Source organism: Fistularia commersonii, chromosome 21 (assembly GCF_037954325.1).
Source record: "Fistularia commersonii isolate RoL2024-O1a breed Wild chromosome 21, RoL_Fcom_v1.0, whole genome shotgun sequence".
Classification (NCBI taxonomy): Eukaryota; Metazoa; Chordata; class Actinopteri; order Syngnathiformes; family Fistulariidae; genus Fistularia; species Fistularia commersonii.
The window spans coordinates 15,534,401-15,554,694 of record NC_141304.1 but is presented as its reverse complement, the minus strand read 5'-3'; the positions used below and the strand labels follow the sequence as shown (position 1 = coordinate 15,554,694).

General features: G+C 45.5%; 3 protein-coding genes across 3 annotated transcripts; 2 read left to right on the top strand and 1 right to left on the bottom strand.

The window, feature by feature from the left end:
* Positions 1-30: 30 nt before the first annotated feature.
* On the bottom strand, positions 31-7,367 carry phf13 (PHD finger protein 13). The gene is made up of 6 exons (XM_086168860.1): positions 6,756-7,367; positions 6,166-6,661; positions 5,236-5,337; positions 2,858-3,037; positions 2,375-2,777; positions 31-2,293 (listed from the first exon to the last, which is right to left on the bottom strand). Exons 2-6 carry the CDS (start codon positions 6,208-6,210, stop codon positions 2,061-2,063), a joined length of 963 nt encoding a protein of 320 aa, XP_086024986.1. The 5' UTR covers positions 6,211-6,661; positions 6,756-7,367; the 3' UTR covers positions 31-2,060.
* Positions 7,368-10,390: 3,023 nt separating this feature from the next.
* LOC147222450 (uncharacterized) lies at positions 10,391-15,252 on the top strand. Its single transcript, XM_086168859.1, has 4 exons — positions 10,391-10,769; positions 11,781-12,175; positions 12,962-13,026; positions 13,291-15,252. Exons 1-4 carry the CDS (start codon positions 10,592-10,594, stop codon positions 14,258-14,260), a joined length of 1,608 nt encoding a protein of 535 aa, XP_086024985.1. The 5' UTR covers positions 10,391-10,591; the 3' UTR covers positions 14,261-15,252.
* Positions 15,253-16,049: 797 nt separating this feature from the next.
* LOC147222449 (heme transporter hrg1-A-like) lies at positions 16,050-20,294 on the top strand. Its single transcript, XM_086168861.1, has 3 exons — positions 16,050-16,429; positions 18,414-18,581; positions 19,233-20,294. Exons 1-3 carry the CDS (start codon positions 16,300-16,302, stop codon positions 19,367-19,369), a joined length of 435 nt encoding a protein of 144 aa, XP_086024987.1. The 5' UTR covers positions 16,050-16,299; the 3' UTR covers positions 19,370-20,294.

Sequence of the window (20,294 nt, the reverse complement as noted above, 5' to 3'; positions counted from 1 at the left end):
GGAGATGACGATCTTAAAATGCGCTGCGTATTTAACAGATTAAAATGGTAACTCTTTATTTACAATACTTTACAATAGTTTCATAGAAACAGTTTGCACCACAGTACAGACAACGCTTTCTCAATAAGGGGGGTCAGAAGAACGAGCTGTATCACAATGAGCATTGTTTTACATTAATCACACTCATATCTTTTAGACGAAAGTTAGGAAATTGTGCCAGAGGACTTTTTCCGGCTCTCTTCAGGACACAAAAGAGCACGTCCTGAGAAACAGCGAAAAGATTCGAGGATCGGAAATGTCACAAACCCGGGTGTTTGGTGGGCATGAGGATACCGGAGCACACAGATGAGCCGAACCACTTGAGAAACCCACGTTGGCTGTGATTACTCCTAACCTGGTTACGTCAGTTCCTCTGCAAAAGAAAACAAACAAACAAAAAAAAACCCTCCTGCATTCGTATCCAAGGCTCTGGGTCTGAATCCTGTCTCTCTAAAGTATGGCTTTTATATAATCAGACAACATGAAGCCTCTGCAAAGAGGCAGAACAGCAGATGGCACGTGGTCATAAAATCACTGTAGCAGGTTACAGAAAAGTCGCACCGCAAGTATTTTTTTCCTGGTAAACCTCTGCTGTGTGTGGAAGAAAGTAGATACGGCTGTGAAAAGTTTGGGGCGCAGCTGTGTCAGGTGTGACGGTACGAGACAAATTGACCCCGGCCGCGCATCGAGCCAGATATCCGTGTCTCCGCGAAAAACCACCGAGCTTCAGCGACTCTTAGCAACACAGGCGGCGTCGGACGCCCTCACAGTTTTCCAAGCGTTCAAACAAACATGCACAATTCAACCGGACTCTCGAGGGAATCCCTTGAAAACGACGACAACGTTCCGGTTCGCTTTTAAGATAGCTTTTTTGTTCTGACGATGGCCTCGGAAAATCCCCCCGCTAAAGATATTCTTCTGAAAACCATGTCTTGAGCATGAAAGCGAGAAACGCTTTTTATGTGGAAAATAAAAAGGTACGCCAACAAAAAGCAAGGCCTGTCCACGTCCGAAGTGCAGCAATCACTGAGGAGAGGTACGAGAACACATTAATTGAACGGCAGCTGACTTAACGTTGCCGAACCGTTAAAAAAATCTTCAAGAACCTATGTCTTTATTGTGAAAAACCCCAGAAATAAACCTGCAGAGGAAAAATAACACTGTTTAAAATATTTCCCGGGCGAAGCTAACGGTGCGAAGTCTCCCTGGGTGGCTAGAAAGCGCGTCGGTTCGGAGGCTGGAAGACAGCTTGTGAAGCACGGCAACAAAAACAAGCGCTCGGTTTGGGTTGCGGGGACTTAAAGCCTCGACGATATCCTTTCACGACGACATAAATAACCGAACGTAACGAGTGACGGATGAAGCAGATGCAGACACTACATCATTGTTCTTTTGGATTATACCTCAGCTTAATACTATAGCACCATCTGAAGCAATTAACGCGGGGTTCTAAGTGTCGTCTCGGTCCGAACAATTAGTTATGTAACAGCAATAGAGGCATCGTAGAGAAATCACATCCAGTTTAATCACAACTTCAAACCTCTCTGTGTCAAAAGAGGGTCAGATGGATTTGTTTTCAAAGTGAGGGGGGACCGGGAGGACTGGGGGGGACGGGGAGTGCAAACCGTCAATCCAACACATCTCTGCGTGCACCGTCGCGGGTGGCAGTTGTGAGGGAGTTTCTCTATGGCAGTTCTAACGTTTCCAGTGTTCACGAGACACCGAGTCCCAACAGTAGCGGTTTGCTGCGACGCTAATGTCAACTACAAAGAGACATCCGTTCAGTGATTGCCTTACGCACAGTCTGTCGGGAAGCAGAAACAAACATCGGTAAATCTAAAATAGCACTCAAAAGTTTCAAATGGAGTAAGGGCTTGGGGTAGGTCCACTAAAGTGTTTATTGAAAATCCGGATTCATGATTGGCCGTGACGGACACACAGACTGAAGGTTGCAAGACCTGAATGTGAGAAAGGGCCGGCGCAGCAGGTAAAGGGAACACAAGGATGGAGGCGGTCAGAGTTCAGTCTAGCAGATGTTTGCGAGGGCCCACGCGCGAGCGGTGAGAGCGACGGGCGTCCTGGCTTCCGTGCGTTTCTCTGCAGCTCTGACACACGTATGTCTCTGGAACGTGGCTTTTGCGGATCTTAGCGCAGGACAGGTGGATCCACGTGTGACACTTGTTGCACTCGATCATGGCCCGGCCGGCGAAGGGCTTCATGCAGAAGCACGTCACCAGGTCCCACGAGTCGTCATCTGAGAAACACAAGACACGAGTTCGGCGTTCAGCGGTGGCCGATCCGCGACGCCGGCGGTTGCGACGGTAAAGGGCGATACCTGAGTCCACCATGATGTCCTCGTCCTCTCCCGAGCCGTCTTCGTCTCGGAACACCACCTGCTTCCCCTGGCGGAACACCGTTCTGTTTCCGGAGACGCCCTCCACCTTCTGTACCTTCACCACCCCTTCCTCCAGGTCCCGTCCGTCCCAGTACTTGCGCTCCTCCTTGGGCTCCTCCTTACAGGGTGACGGGCTGGGCAGGCGCTGGGGATGCAGGGGGATGCTGATATCCTCGTCGGGCTCCTCTTTGATCGTTCGGCCCTCGAAGGAGAAGGCCGGCTGCAGCTCCGGCGCCGGCTGACGTTCCTCCGGGGCGGGATCCTCTCTTTCCTTTCTCCGCTTCTTCTTCTTCAGCTTGTCGGCTTTCCTGCGATCGTCCGGATGCAGGCTGGCGATGGTGTGCTGCACAAGAACGGGGCGGCCCATCAAGACAGGTCTGGTTTCAGACGATGAAGTCGGTCGTCTCGGGCAGATCTACTCACATCTTTCTTGGTGTGACCGGACAGCGCGGCCCCGGGCTGCGGACGTTTCCTGCTCCTGTCCTGGGGCCCTTTGGCCGGACGCTGGGGGCACGAGGGCGAGGGTCCCGGTGTCCAGCCGTCGCTGTCGGCCGTGCTGCCCGTACTGTTGGGAGGGCTGGAGCTGCTGCGCAGAGGTGAGTCCTGGGACGGAAAATGCAAATCCGGGCATCATTAAGCACAAAGCGAACCCTCGTCAGCTGGTGATTAAGAGATGAATTATTCAATAATTCAACTCAGGGAAAATAAAATGATCCCATTCTGCACTATTCCTCATTAACAATCAATGCCTTGTCATAATGCCAGGAATTAGCATGATGTTGCGCTAAAGTAAGCGGTGCGTGCGCGTGGTCAGGCATAAATCCATATTGTAATGTGGCCTGATTGGCACAAGTTATGGCCCTGTCACAGACACAAAACAACTTACGAGCTCTTTGAATGTCAAGAAGCACAGCTGAGGAATACAACTTTTAAACGATGTACCTAAGAGCTCTACATTAAGAAATAAAATTGCTGAAAAATCACTAACACTCATCAATAGCCACATCTCCATGATATAATCGTGTTCCATATGAAGGTAAACGGGTGGAAACCAAACCAGACCTGGATGTTTCCAAGCCAATTGCAGTTTTTTGGGGCGAAAACAAACCTTCCAAAGAGTTTGATCTTACAAGTTTGACAGGCTGCTGATAAGAAAACTATTTTATTCTCCACTCTGAACGAACAGGATGCCGACATCTGTTGTCTGTCTTTCCCCTGAAAAAGCTCATAATGCGCAACGGACATGTTGATGCTAGTGGATGGGAATTCGGATTAACTTGTGAAGAAAAGGCAGATGTGCCAGAATGTTCATCATACCTGCAGGGTAGTAAAGTGTTGGGGGAAAATATACATTTTAAAAATGAAGCACAGCAGATCCCACACTGAAAGAATCCTTGGCCAACAGCAGGATGTAGGTCAGTGTTTCTGGCAGGATACTTCTTCCTGACCCCCCCCCCCCAACAATAAGGTCCACCATAATAAATGCGCAAGGCAAAAAGATAGCGGGGAACAAAGAACACGCACGTGCGACCGGCCCTGCTTGGCTGGGGAGGTGAGACGCAGCATTCGTTTGCAGGTGAAGGTATTTTTCAAAGCACCAAAGAAAACACATCAGTCTCAAAGATCTATTGCTGTCTTTCTATCAAAGACCCAGCAGGCATGTTCATGACTCGATGCACACCAACATTGACAACCTCTCTCTCCTCTGATTTAGACCTGTGTTCTTGGTTGTTGTTTTTATTCAAAAAAAGCTTCAATTAGATTCTTGTTTAAAAATCTGCCGTCTTCCCCTCCGAGGATGTTAAGCATAAAGACTGCTTTCTTTTGTAGTTTTATCCTTGACAAATACAGCTTCACACAGAGTCTGACACCATGACCCGTCTACCATTTATGTTTTCAATTTGATGTTACCTGTCTACTTATTATCCTGCGAGGCCAAAGGTCTCTTTATTAGAGAGCTCAGAGGGACGTCTACCATTACCTGACAAAGCGGCATTAGTAGCGAAACAGAAGAAAGTTACGTGCTCTGCACACAAATAAGACATATTTGTATCGTATCTGCAATGCCACTTCAATAGCTAGTTGCTTATGGTCACGTAGCTGTCAATGCTTAACTTGGCTAAAATCAGTTGGAGTATTACTCCGTTTACTGCTGTTTTTCCTCGTGTGATTAGAAGAGATGGGAGATTTAATTTTTGTCCTTGTTATGTATTTGTTGACTGCAATGGTAATGACTTGCTGCAACAGTATGCTTACTATTAATTGGTTTGTTTTTGCTCCCAATCCGGCTTCACTGTGTCCAACAAAATAAGAACTTCATGATACAGGGAAACATGTTTCCAGACTGTTCGTATGACAATAAACACTTTGAATATTCAACGAGGTAAACATTTAACTAGGGGGTGGGATGTTTTCCCAAATCCCAACAGTCCTTCTTTCCAGCAGAGTAAAAGCACCATTACGATTTGGCATAAAAGTAATCAAAACAGAAAAGAATCTGTTCAATATAATCGTATTCTCTGGCAACATCCATCTCGCCGTCCCCTTAGAGGGAACACAAACATTTCAATGCCAACAACCTGTTCGACAGGCAAATCTCAGGATTAAATGCAAAGACTGTCAAGCCATTTGAGAAAGATGCGTCGCTAAAGTTTCCAAAGTTAGAGCTGAATTCTGTTTTGAAATCAGATGTGAAACGCATTCAGACTGTACACTTTGTACTCGTTTAACAGCTGCATGTCACATGCGTGGCTTTTTGGTGACCGATTCTGAGATTTTCTTTTTCGTTTTCATGTACTCACCTCTTGAGGGTATGGGATGTAACCAGCATAGGCCAAGACAAAAGTGCAAAACTTGTTAAAATCTTCCACGGTCCTCCTCCTCCTGTACGGCGAGTTGAAGCCCTGAGACAGAGTGCGGTCGGTCAGACGATGTTTGCTAGCTTCACCGGGTCAGCAGACCCGTACTTAAATCTACTCTAAAAAGTGAGGAAACTCAGACCGACGAGAAGGGGAAGCCATCGACTAAGATGTGCTCAACATGGGGTTTTTGTGCTCACACTGACACATTTTTCTTGCCCACCTACCAACCCCCCACGGAGAAAACAAACTAAAGGCGACAGCCGGGTGTTAGCCACCGAGGCTAACCGGACCGCGAATAAGTAACTAATGCTAGAAAGCTAGCGCAGGCGGGCGGGCGTCGGTGGAGCGTACCTGCCCAGCGAAAACAATAAACATCTAGTGATTTTCGTGCGGAACATCTTGGTGGGTTACACCGAGCACAAAACCAACAATGTTCACTGATGTTGAAAGCAGATGGCGTAAATAAGACGCCGAGTTAGCCGGCGGTGATGCTAGCATACACCGCGATGATGATGATGATGATGATGATGGAATGTTATCTTATCGATGAAACGCAACGCTAGCTTTAACAACATTCCCCGCACGGCGCTGTCCGCTATAACCTGTCCGACACGGAATTTGAAACCGTTTCGTGTTTTTTAATTGAGGTGAAAGTCGACGGGGGTCGGATTCCCGACGCGCTCGTTTTATTACGCACGTCGAAAACATTGAAGTTATTCAGTGTGTGTTCCCAGAGAGGCTTAAGCTAACCGTATGTCAACATTAGCACCACGGGCTAACGCCGTCGAACCGCGGGGTGACAAGTTATCTTTTTTAAGCGTAACACCGGGCAAGTACGCCGAGAGGACGGCGGCGGGGTTTAACACTTACCTCCGACTGAAATGCACGGGATGTCGATGGGTTTATGTCACCCATCTTTACGGAGTGACCCGACCACCTGCCTGCTTGCGGGGGAACGTGACAGGCTAAAGCGGCGGGGGCGACGTCGTCCTGCCGGGACGCGACCGTAAACACCGGTGGGAGTAACGTTACTTAGCCGCCGCCGCCGCCGCTTGCTAACGTCCACTCACATACTAAAAACTCACGGCGACAGCGGTAACTCTCCCCCGCGGGGGGACGACGGCGATAGGGTTACTTGGACAGGGAGCCCCGGGAGTCCGAATAGCTCTTCCGTGGAAAGTTCTTAAACGTCCCCCTCGCTGAGAAAAGAGCACCGCTACTGTATTCCTTCGTCTTCGGATCGCAGGCTGTCGAAAGGGGGGAGCGGTTCTCTTCGCCTGTCACAGCTGCTGCTCCACTCTTCTTCTTCTTCTTCTTCTTCTTCTTTTTCTTCTCATCATCATCATCCTCAAATCAATGGCCGCCCCTAAATAATGAAAGCGCACAACAGCGCCCCCGTGTGGTGACTAGTGGAACTTGACGTTTTATGTAATGGCCTGGGAATCAAATAAATTAAACACCTCAATCAGTCTTCTTCTTCTTCTTCTTCTTCTTCTTCTTCTTCTTCTTCTTCTTCTTCTTCTCCAAATCCATACGTCTTACTTTAGACCGCCAATGGACAACTACAAGTACTGGGGTGTCCACTTGGTAAACACCAATGCCATCTTCATGAAGGGTCAGAGCCGCCTGTTCTTCCTCAGGAGGCTCAGATCTTTCAAGGTCTGCAGGACCATGCTGCAGATGTTTTACCACTTGGTGGTGTCCGGCGTCATCTTCTATGCTGTTGTGTGCTGGGCAGCAGGATCAAGACAGGTGACGCTAACAGACTCAAGAAGCTCATCAGGAGAGCTGGATCTTTCCTGGGAGTGGAGCTGGAGTCTGTGGTGCAGGTGTCAGAGATGCTCCTCAGCATCATGGATGTCCTTCACCCCCTGCATGGACACTGACGTCCTAGAGCTCTTTCAGCCGTAGACTGATACCACCAAGGAGCTCCACTGAACGCCACAGGAGGTCTTTCCTACCTGAGGCTATCAGATTTTTAATTCCTCTTTAATTCCTTCAGCCACAGGGAATCTCAAAAGCTTCAACCTTAAAAAAAAAAAAATCACCCACTTACTCTAAATTGTAATAATTTATCTGTGTATATGTTCATAACGGTGCAATATTTCACTTCATAACAGCTACATGTACAATATTTTTTCATACTCTTGTGCACTCCTTATCTTTCACTTGGTACTTAAGACCTTAAGACACTTTATAGTCTTCACTTGTTACTTAAGACACTTTATAGTTTATTTGTATTTCTTTTTTTTACTGTTTATACTGTTTATACAATTTTCAACTATTATCTATTATTGTTATGTTTTTCTTGTAACTCTGGCACAACAATTTCCTTCGGGATAAATAAAGTTGTTCTTATTCTCATTCTTAATTCCAGCGTCCATTGACTAATATATTCACTCTCCCTCCTCTGTACAGGACTGTCTCCGAAAATTAGAATATTTTGATAAAGTTCTTTATCTTCTGTAATGCAATTACAAAAACAAAAATGTCATACATTCTGGATTCACTACATTTCAACTGAAATATTGCAAGCCTTTTTATTATTTTAATATTGCTGATTATGGCTTATATCTTAAGAAAACTCAAAAATCCTATCTCAAAATATTAGCCTATTATGAGAAAGGCAATTTATGTTTTTTTAACTGCATGACCAGCATGGCTAGTCTCACCACTGTCTTGTCCACCTTTCCTTTCATTCTTGGCGGACACTTTTCTCCACCCATTCCAACCTGCTTGAACCCGTCACTTCCCCTCTTTTCCACACTTTCCTACACTCTGGACCGCTGAGCCTAAGTGCTTGAAATCCTCAAGCTTCTCGATCTCCACTCCCTGTAGCCTCAGCGTTCCACCTGGGTTCCTCTCATTCACACACATATATTCTGTCTTCATGCCTCTCCTTTCCAGAGCATACCCCCACCTCTCTAGATGTTCCCCAACCCGTTCCCTGCTCTCACTACAGATCACAATGTCCTCCGCAAACACCTCAGTCAATCAGTAATCATGATTTATGACTTTTCTCTTATAATATCCACTGCATAAAGGTGACCTGTTGAGGTGAAAACAAAGGAGTACAGGACAGCGGTGAGAGCGGCGATTGGTGTATGGTTTGGAAACTGGCTGAGGGATGAAGATGTTGACGTTGTCTTTGGGAAGCGGGGGGAATGAGTCCACCAGAAGGACGGCACATGGTAGACGCCTTGGAGAGAAGGTCAGAGAAGTCAGGCCGAGAGGGTTGGGTCATGTACAGAAGAGGGATAGTGAATACATTGGTTGAAGGATCCTGGGGTTGGAGCTGCGAGGCAGGAGACCGACAGGAAGACCAAAGAGAAGATTTATGGATGCAGAGAAAGAAGACATGAAGTTAGTCGCTGTGAGAAAGGAGGATACAGACAATGGAGTCAGATGGAGGAGGCAACCCCTGAGGGGAGCAGCCCCAAAGGAGAGGAAAACTGGCTGCCTTTCAAGGACAAATACTTGAAACAAGTCATTTTTTATTATAATCTTTGATTTTTTTGGAGTCAAACATTGCTTACTGTAATTAGAAAGTATTGATCACACAACATAGATTGCAGTAAATCTCTAATTCTGACTGGTTCTTTCTCTAATGGACAGGAAACTAAGGGTAAAATGTATTCTCTGCTTTCACATGATCTGTCAAAAGCCTGTGGGGACAAAAAGTAGGTTTAGGAAAAGATCTGGACAAAAGAGCCACTGATGCTAAGGTCCCCTGATTGAGTCTGAAATCAGAGGATTAAGCTGGGGAAACAGTCTTTCATCACAGATGGGAAAACAAAGTAAAGTTTGCAATTTTGGCTTTTGTTTGTATGAAAATAATCCAATTATTTGAAATTTAAAAAACAAGTCTCTTCAATGAAGGTTTAATCATTACTTAGTGTACGTATTGTAGTTAAGAAAAGTCCCTTCTTAAACAGAGGAATTACAAATTGGTGGTCTAATGATTTATTTGACTTTATTGTTATTTAAACTTTCATATTATATCATGTTACATTATAATAAAGCCTTTGTGTTTGTAGTGGATAAAGAGCAGAATGAGACAAATTCACATCTTATCAGCCATGTTGAACGCATACACCCAATGAATGAATAAATAAAAAGCCACATGCATTTGTGTTAATGGATAGATAGATAGATAGATAGATAGATAGATAGATAGATAGATAGATAGATAGATAGATAGATAGATAGATAGATAGATAGATAGATAGATAGATAGATAGATGGATATCTTTATATACAGAGAGAGAGCACTTTCTAACTATTGTACTGTAAATGTATTGAAGTTGAATCTATCTGTCTATACAAATTGCAAAACTGATTGATTAGAATCACCTTTTTTCGCCAAATGCACAACGTACACAAGAATGTGTCTTGGTTTAACAGTGCCATATAACAGTAAGTCTAAAGATGAGAAAAACGAGTTACAAGAACAAGTTAACTTAGCAATGAAACAGAAGTGTCGCTTGTTACAATATGAAATGCACATGATATTCTGTACATGCACAATCCATACAATTCATATCCAAAGAGTGTGAAAAAGAGGTGAAGAAATGCACAAAGAGGGGAAGGGACACGTTCAAGCTGGTTGAAATGGGTGTAGAAAAGTGTCAGGGGTGTGTGTGATGGAAGATTATCGGCCAGAATGGAAGGAAAGATGTACAAAACAATGGTGACACGAGTATGGTGTGGAGACAGTGGCACTGAGGAGAAGACAGAAAGCAGAGGTGGAGGGAGCAGAGATGAAGACGTGGAGGTTCTTTGTGGGAGGGATGAAGATGGAGAGGATCAGGAAGGGACAGCAAGCGGTAGATGTTTTGGAGGCAAAGCCAGAAATCGTACAGAAGAGGGACATTGAATACATTGGTGGAACAATGCCGGTGTTGGAGCTGTCAAGACCAAAGAGAAGATTTATGGATGTGGTGAAAAAGGACATGAGGTAAGTTGGTGTTGGAGAAGAGGATCCAGAGAATTGTGATGGCTGGGAGAGGTGAATTCGCAACCAAAAGGCGAAGAATATACAATCTCTATCAAAGTCCGGACGTTCTTCATTTGTTCATGAAATGCAGCTGCGAAAACGGTCGGTAAAATCGGAGAAATGGATTCGCAATCTCTCAAGAAAACAAACAGCCGCCAGCACTTCGCTGACCACAAGGGGGCGCTGTTTCCAGCCGGGCACGTTTATAAACAGGAAGTCCATTTGCTTCTACTTCCGGTCAATTCGTGTGTTTCTCCGGGGCTGCAGGCACGCTGCTTTCACGCCGGATAGGTTTTAAAAATGTCGGTTGTCATGCTCCAGCAGTTCCGAAGCCTTTTAACGGAGCGCTTCACCGGCGTGGCGGTGGAGATCTTCGGGGAGGTGGAGAGCCTGGTGGAGGCTTACAGACTGGAAAACAAACGGCTACACAACATCCTGCAAATGGTGCTCAACCCCGAGATAAAGTTGTCTAAAATAGGTGTGTAACAACATGTCTTCCCACAACACTTCTGTTCTTACTCTAGAAATGAATACAGGAAAAACCAAACTGCTGGAATTATTAATCCGGATTGTTTCCCGTAGTGACACTTCCACTCCTCTGAGAGCATTAGCTTGACTAGCAAAACTATCTGCAAACAACAACACAAAATCATTTATACGACGTAAATAGACGTGCTATTAAGTGAATCTTTGAAAAACTTGTTACTCGTTAGCACTGCTTTTTTCAAAGTACTTTTACCGATCGTTTAAATGGCCTCAGACTTATATGCTGCATTTCGATTATTGCAATGCAATGTAAATCCTAAATCGTCGTCTGGTTGTAGGTGGGAGTTGAGATCAGTCCCTAAAAGTTTTTGCAAATATTTGACATGCAAGATAAACGTCACAATGTCAGTTGGGTTTTCTTACTAAAGTTGGGGACAGGAGTTGGAAATTAGCAATTGCCTTAAACTGTGCAGGAAATCAGTGGCATTTTTTGTAATGAAACTATGTTAAACCTATGTTAAACTATGTTAGACCTTAAAACACTTGATAGCCTGAACTTTGACACTTAATATTTTATTGTATTTCTTATTCTCCCTCCTTCCTATTATTATCTATTATTGTTATGTTGTACCTGAAACTCTGGCACAACAATTTCCTTCCGGATAAATAAAGTTGTTCTTATCTTATCTTAACTATATTGAGGCCATCTAAATAAATTGGTGTTCTACTCCGGAATGACAGAGATTATAGAATAGGACTTGTGAATATCTAAAAGCTTGGTTTTGTCACATTGCACAAACATTTCAACTCTTAAAGGCAACACAGTCATAATTACATTTTAGTTTTCCTATTTTAATACAAGGGAATAATAATTGTGTATGGTTGCGTCAACGGATGAATATTGTTTTTTTTTTCTCTCTCGATAATTCAACCTTTCAGAGACGCTGCTACTTTGCAGCGAAGCGAGATATTTGGTGGAAAAAGCTTTCCATTTCTTTTTCAGATATTAGTGAATATAGTGTGCCGACCACAGATGTGAAAGAGCAGCCGCCTGAGCTCGAGACCGAGGAGAACCCGGAAATATCCGAGCCCCTGCCCATCGTACCGAAAGAGGAGCAACTGGAATCCGATATTATTGTGGAAACGGAGCAGCGGCAGAGACTTGGAGCGGCCGAGGGCCTCATCGCCGCAGAATGCATTAAGGAGGACGGCATGGCCGACATCAATGACTTGTTGCATGTCCAAGTGGAGGAGGAACATCCCCGCTCTTCATCGACTTTGTCACCTAATGATCTTGAGATTTCCAATGCGGTCCCTAATCTTTACCTTTCCCCAAGTGGAGAAAGTGCAGACAGCGAACCACAATATAGAAAGTATAAAAGAAAGTCAAAGACAAAGGTAAGATGCATTGACAGGAAAAAAAAGGCATAAACTGCAATGAAAATGTTAGCGGGGGCTACTGCAGACACCGGTCTGATGGCCATTTTATCCAAAGACTCCTTCAAAGTATCCTTCCTCCAGAAAGATACAAACCACTTTAAGGAAAGATAATGTGAATAGGAAGCATATAGGAAGAACTATCCTTTATGTACACTATTTGGACAGATATGTCGTTCACTGATGCAGTTTAGGAATTTATTTTTTCTTCACTTATTCTCGGTCGAACAGCAGTTTGATGAAAAGCGCTTTATGAACATAGTTTATATTTTCATTATTAACGAGTGATGATCACTAGCATCCAGACTGAAGCCAAATTGCCGTGAATTGATACTACTCCGAAAAAAAAACGTACTGTTTTTAATCAGATAATAGCACTTGTGCTTCATGTTACAACATTATAAAGGCATCAGATAGATGTTTGGATACTGTCAATCACATCCAAAGGCAATTTAAAGGTCCCCAGCAGAGGCCCCAACATGCCATTGGGAGGGCCAGGAAGTGAAATAAATGATCACAACTGACTGATACACCCTTACACACCATACTGTCATGAAATCTGTTGTTTACTAACCTGCTTTACGTCCTTGAAGGCTGTGTTAAAACCTCACTTGTTTTCTTGTCGAACTCCGAACTGAGACGAGGACTGAAATGTCTTCAAGTGAAGAAATTCAAGTCCATTTGCCACGACAAGAATTCACCGACAACCCCCGCAGGCTCATTTGTCTTCTTTCTATCTTTTGCTAGTCTTCTCAATCCAGGAAAAAGACGCCAAAAAGCTCCTTGCAGAAAACCATGCTGGAGCTTCCAAGGTAAGAATGATTTGGTGCAGGACTAACAGAGGACCCCCGATTGGCCCGAACCAATATTTATTTGTCGAAATCTTCTCGTCTTGGCAACTGGACTTGAATTTCTTCACTTGAAGATGTTTTATCCCTCATGATTGAAGAAGCCTCTCGGGCGAAATGTCTTCAAGTGAAGAATTTCAAGTCCATTTTCCACGACAAGAACTCACCATGACCCGGATGACCGAGCTCCTCCACAGACAACCAATAATTACATCCGACTCTCGACAGGACGATGCCCTTCAAGTCTTTCATCTCCGAACCGGCCGACTGTCAGTCCCTCTTGAAACGAGTAACTCTCGCCTACCAGGACTTTGCAGAGGACCAGAAGCCTCTGATAGCAAAGACCGGCCTGAAGGAGAAAGTGCAATTAGTGGACAGTGCGTTCGGTAAAGTCCCCGTCGGCTGCCCGCTGTCCTACCAGTGTCCCCTCCCGTCGGACCGGGACTTCGCGGTTTGCGACGACGCCCCTCCTCAACCTTCTCTTCCGCTGATGGATCACAGTCTTGGACCGGTGACCGCTTTTCCAACCCTCGGTGTCAAAGAGCGGCGTCACGTGAACCTCTTGATGGAGATGAGCTGGGAGACGGCTCACGCTCTGGAGCTGGCCACGCGGGAGCACAAGGGGGAAGCGGAGGAACTCCGTAAAACGCGCCTGACCAGCCGCTTCGGGGAGATCTGCAAACTCAAGCCGGGACGCACTCACGCCGAGCACCTGGTGATCAAGATACTGAAAGGGAGGACGCGGTGCAAAGCCGCGCAGGTAGAGGAGGAACTCAAAGCTGAAGCGCTTCGGATTTACTGCCGGAACATGTGTCTGAACAGGTCCTCGTGCGGGTTCGTCATCCACCCAAACGCCCCGTGGCTCGGAGCGCAGCCCGACGGGCTGGTTTACGACCCCAAGGAGAACCCGAGCTTCGGTCTGGTTCACGTCAAATGCACCACCCTCAGCAGCTTCGCCGGTTGCAAGTTCCTGATCTGCAAGGACGGAGTCCTGCGCCTCAAGAAGACCCACACCTACTACTGGCACATCCAGGGAGAGATGATGGTGACGGCCACGTCGTGGTGCGACCTGCTGCTGTTCTCCGATGAAGACGTGCTAGTCCAACGGATCTACAGAGACGAGGACTTCATCGGGACGATGAAAAAGCAGCTGGACGATTTCTTTTTCTATTACTTCCTGCCAAGCAGTTTAAAATGATGTCAATTGGAAACGACGAGTTTAAAAGCCGCCGTTTGTTTCCCTTCAGCTACTTCCAATCATAACGCCGTTGGTCGTACGAGATGTTTGGGACTTTCGGAGGTCAATCGAGAACACGGTTCTTCAGCCAGGGTCTTAAAGTCTGCGTGTGATGTGATGATTTGCAGCGAGCGAAGCCCCGGCTCCCTTCATCAGTAACATGTGGCCCCGAACACACCCTACCACTTCATCCGAAACGTGTTTCGACAGGAATTATTCCATATTTAGTTTTTGCTTTAAGGGAGGGGACGTATGTGGTTTGGGGCCTACTTTTGTTTTCAAACCCTTGTATTGTAATTTGATGCCGTTGATGTGTTTTTAATCTTCTCAATTTCCTGGAAATGACCGTCAGAATCGGTACAATTAAAACCGCACCTTGAGTTTTTATGAACTGTTTTTTGCCTCTTGAAGGCCCCAGACCAGCTTGACCTTCAAGCATTGAAGACTTTTTGAAGCGGACTCGTCTACCGCTTTCAGTCTCCCATCCATCGGGTTGATAAGATGAAAAAAAATGAATATCAAAACACTTTTTGTCAAACGTGTCGAGTGAAATAATATTTTCTTCTGAGATTTCCCTGGTTTAGGAAGTACCACAGGACCAAATATGGGACGGTCGAAGGGGAAGTATGATGATTTTACAATTCGGACTGAAAATACGGTTTTAGATTACAAGGCTTCAGGGTGTGTGTGGATGTTCTGTAACGTTCAGGTCAGAGATGATACGCTTGAAACGTCCAAGTCACATAAAAGATGTTTTGGGTCTAATGAGATGCCGTACAAGTGTGGTTTTTGAGGGACCTCAGCAAATTTTGAATGTTTTCTCTCCCCGCTGTGACATTTTGTACAATCACGTCCATTTTCTTGAAGATTTTAGTTTTTTCGCAAAGACTTCGTAGTTACACACAATCTGTATAAAACACGACAGCATCTTTACGTTAGTAAATCATTTCGGGCCGTTCCTATCAGGTCATCTCAGTTTGCATTAAACATTTCTGCCGTTTTGATTTCTGGTTTATTTTAAGTGTTAAAGCAAGGATTAACTCTGACTTAAGTGATTGAGAATATTGTTCAACATTATCATTAGCACTGATCTGCACAAACATGGAGGGGAAAACATGAAAGTGGTCATGTTGTGGTCTGTTAGCTTTAAACTTAATCCTTTAAAACACAATACTGCTCACATACCTATATTAAAGTAAACAAGCTAAACTTGGTGAAACGGCTATTTGCGGGCAATGTAGAATGTAAAAGAGTCATTTTCAGATCTACTGGGGACAAAAATAAATAAAACAATCACTGACAGGATGGATAATTAACAACTATATTCCGAGGTGAAGAAACACTTTCACAAGCGGGTTGGAACGGCTGGAGAAAAGTACGGCCCAGAAGAAAGGTGTACGAGAAAGCGGTGCCACTAGTACCGTTTGGAGACCGGCGTCGAGGAGGAGTCAGGAAGCGGAGATGAGGACGTTGACGTTCTCTTCGGAAGTGAGAAGGAAGGAGTCCATCAGAGGTACAGCGCGCTGCAGACGTCCAGAGAGGTCACGTACAGACGAGGGACGGCGATGTCTTGGTAGAACGATGCCGAGGTGGGAAGTTCCAGGCTGGAGGTCTGGAGGAAGACCAAGGAGAAGATGTATGGATGCAGGGTAAGAGGACACTAAGTAAGTTGGTCGAAAGCAAAGAAGACTTGGTTTTTACTCACCCAGACCGGGGTGTAGTTCCACCCTGCGCCCACAGGGGGCGCCCTTTCCCCCCCACACCCTCCGTGATGACGTCGCCGGTAGAACCAGCATTGTGTCCGTCCAGGAGACGCGCTGATCCCCAGAAACGCTTCGTCATGTTTACGCTCCTCCGCCCCCTCCTGCAGCAGCGGCAACATAAGGAGTCTCTCCGTGGGCCCTGCAGCCACGGTCACGTCTAGAGGTCTGACTGTCCCACCCGTGGGTCGCTTTCCCGCCCCTCCTGCAAACCGCGCTCGCCTCCCGTCGTCGTGCGCGATGGCCGTGAACAAGACGTACTTGCACATCGGCTACGCCGCGTTCGGAATGCTCATGGGCTTCTCCGCCTTCCTGTCGTGGAACATCGCGTTCGGACAGCCGTGGACCGCTGCCATGGGGGGGCTGTCAGGTAAACAAACACACACACACACACACACCGCCCGTCTCCGCGGGGTGTTTACTATCTGTGTGCAGGGGGGGGGGAGCTGGGCTTGCATGGCTTTCGCAGTGTTTTTCTGGTGTCGGTATGCAGGACAGTTTGTTCTGCCGGTGAGATCCTCCAAACCTCCACCTGCTGCTCTTCTAAATATCTTTCTTGTTGTATTCCAGCCAGTTGGCCCTTTGGCTTACTAAGCGCTGGCTTGTGCAACAAGCCGTTTCCCTGACTCGACCTTTGAGCAGGGAGTCTCTGACGGCACGACCTCTGGCCTCCTCGGTTCACAGGGTTCACTTTCACCGGGTCCGAATGGCGTCCCGACCGAGAGGAGGGCCTTCTGGAATCCACCTTCTGCAAGAGAAAGGCGCCTCTGGGTTGTTAGGGTTTATCTGTTGTTACGCCGCTTTCTGCTCGCCACAGGGCGTCTCGTCAAGTCCCACTGTTGCTACAGAAGGACAGAAGAAAACCCATTGAGTCACCGCGACTCGGGACGATCTGCTGTGTCATGATTCACTTACTGCTGACGCACAAACACCTCACGTTGCCGCGGGTTTACAGCTGCTCACATCCGATCGTCAACTGACAGGATATTTGCCTTTATCTCTGGAAGTCCAATAGGGTACTGACCCCCCTCGCCGGGGTGGAACCGCTCAAATTGACCATCCCCCGATTCTGACAGTCGCTCGCCGTGTCGCCATGGCAGCTGCTCACCCTCAGGAGCTTTCACTTCAACTCCAGTGACCATGGATTCATGTCACGGGTTTGGAAAACTGCCCCGGTTGTTCTTCCTGCAAATATACAGCGGACCCTCACTGAGACCCCCCGCGAAAAGGGAATTTCCGCAAAGTAGAGACGTGGTAAATGTTGACGTTATTTCCAGATACACTGTATTGACCCTCTACAAACCTCACGCGACCCTTTGAGAACCTCCCGCAAACTTTCACCATCCGCCGTATTACGCTTCCCACACTCTTATACAGCGCACTAAGCACTTTTGGATCATTGTAACGTATAGTAAACATTGAAATACAATACAAAACACCCATGGAAAGTCTACTGCCCACTTAAATTACACTCATCCTTGCACCTGCACTTTGTGAGTTGCACAACAAGCTGCACTCAAACATCTTATTGCGCTGCCACATTATAAATATAATCATATTTATAATAATGCTTACACTCTTCTTATCAGCACAAATCCAAACGCAATGTAGGAATTTCACTGTACAGGGAAACGCTTTTCTACACTGCACATGTGACAAAACACGCTTTGAATCTTCAATCAAAATGTACAGGAAATAAGTAAATTAAAATCATATTAAACGTAAATAGAAAATAATAATGGAAAGAAATCAAAAGTTATATTTTGATCAATCATTTTATTGGGTACTCACCACTGAAAATACTTTGCTGCGCCGAAACTTGAATGATGATGAATTTGCAGTGCAGTAGTTATGGCGATGAATACTGATGAAGCACTGCAGAGCGCATGACAGCTTTACAACCCTTTTTTTTTTTTTAAACTGTTTTACTATATTTTCCTCTCAGGCTAGAATATGGCTATTTCATCACAAAAAATTCAAATACTTCCAAAAAAAAAAAAAAACGGCAAAGAACGATAAATTGCAAGTAGAATTACGTAAAAAATCCAAAAAGTAGCGAGGGTCCACTGATAATTCCCCTCTCAAAACATAGCAAACCTTGATCTACTGTGGATTTCAGGTCATTTCAACAAGTTTTTTTTTTTAAGTTTCAGGTCATTTTCAAAGTGATACATTTAAAGAAAATCTTTAAAAAACAAATTTGAATATGTTGAAGAGATATTTTACAGATTCGTGATTGTATTAATGTATTTAAATGACGGTACATTGGAAACCTCTGCCTCCAGGGGAACGCAGTTGTATCACTGAAGTGAATTTGCCGGTGTGTGTTGTTGTGTGTTTGCTCCTTCTGTCAGGCGTCCTGGCGCTCTGGGCCCTGATCACCCACGTCATGTACCTGCAGGATTACTGGCGGACCTGGCTGAAGGGGCTAAAGTTCTTCTTCATCATGGGGATTTTCTTCTCCGTTCTCGCCATCGTCGCCTTCATCGCTTTCCTGATCGTCGCCGTCCAAAACAACGAGTGTGAGTGCATCGTCCTCTTCATCATCAACATAAAAAACAAAACAAAAACAACAACTACAAACATAACATTAACTTCAGTGAGCGAGATCGATAAATTGAATGACTGAATTATAAATGGAAAACCAAATCCTGTTTGGTTTTCAAAATACCCCGGGCAGATTAAACAAACTGGAGGGTGATTATTGAAATCTCGGCGATCCGAACAAGACGTAGGCTGGGCATAAAATAACAATAATCAGGGAAAATGAAGGTAAAATATTGAGTTGTAACCGTTTAATGCCAGCTGTGATCCAACAGCTGACGGGCTCACGCAGGGCGCACGATGCCGATCTGCAAGTCATTAGCTACACTTTGAGCCACAGATCATATTAACGATGCGGCCGATTAACCGTTCTATTAATCTGCAGGTGGAACAGTTCCGGTGTCGTTAATATTTATGATCGACCCGTTCGGCCCCCAGTAAACTGACAGGATGGGAACACTCAGATAAGGAGGGAGGCAAAGAGAATTCAGCCGTCAGATCTGAACAAGGATGACTAGTTACCTTGGATGTTTCTTCTGAAAGAATCCAGTGAACTATCTGAATATTTTTGCAAACAATGAACGAAAGCGGTTTGGTCGCTGACCCGAGTTTGTGTCTCTTACCTGCAGCCCTGACGGACCCCAAGAGCCTCTACCTGTCCTCTGTTTGGAGCTTCATGAGTCTGAAGTGGTCCTCCCTGCTGGCTGTGTCTGCTTACCGCTACAGGAAAGAGTTTGCAGACATTAGTATCCTCAGTGACTTCTAAGGACCCTGAACCGAATCAAAGAAGGACTTTAAAAGTGGGATCCGAGTTGATATTTGTGCATTTGGAGAACACCTTGACCCCGGTGATCCTTTTGCCTTCTCTGCCAGGGGGTCGTTTTTTTTTTTTTTTCCCATCACGTGTGCAAGATTCAAAATCGACCAGCTGATAAATCCAGCCCTGTTTCTATGAGCCTCGATAGATTTTATTCTCTCGATCCAAAATGTAGGATTAGCTGCTTTCAAACACCCGCCTGTGGTAATCGTGTTGCAGTTCCATGCAATAACCACCGGGGGGCTCACTCTTCCAACAATACTACAGGAAGTTTGTGCGGCACCCCGACTTTGTGATATCGCATCTCTGTTTGATGAAGTAATTGTAAAAAAAAAAAAAAAAAGAAAATCCCTCCACCGCGAGCCGCGCATACACGGATCACATGGTGAAATTTAACCTAGGAGTCTGGGAAGTAGATCTCACCGACGATGGGAGTCGGGTCAGCCGTCGGCACGAGGGCTTTCACGAGCAATTCTAAATCAGCACCACATGTCCTGGCTCATTATATCTGAGGTACGACTGGGATTTTTTAACTATGGAGTGATTTTTGTAATACCTTTATTAGTCATAGGAAGTGACAACAGATTATTGAAACTGGGCGCCGCTTGCATTTTATGAAGCCTCATGTGAAGGCGTCAGCTCTCTGCAGCGGGGAGACCGCTCACGCGCATGCTTCAATATTAATGTTCGATTTCCTCATCAATGTGATTTTTATTCTCGTCGCTCAATGAGATTATTTCGCCGCCTTTCCAAAATCTGTACACGACAGGGTTTAAAATGATACGGGATCGCGTGTCCACGTCTCACTCGACTGAATGTACTGTTTTTCACAGGCGAACCTCTCCTTGGTAATAAAATGTTTTTTTTGACTATC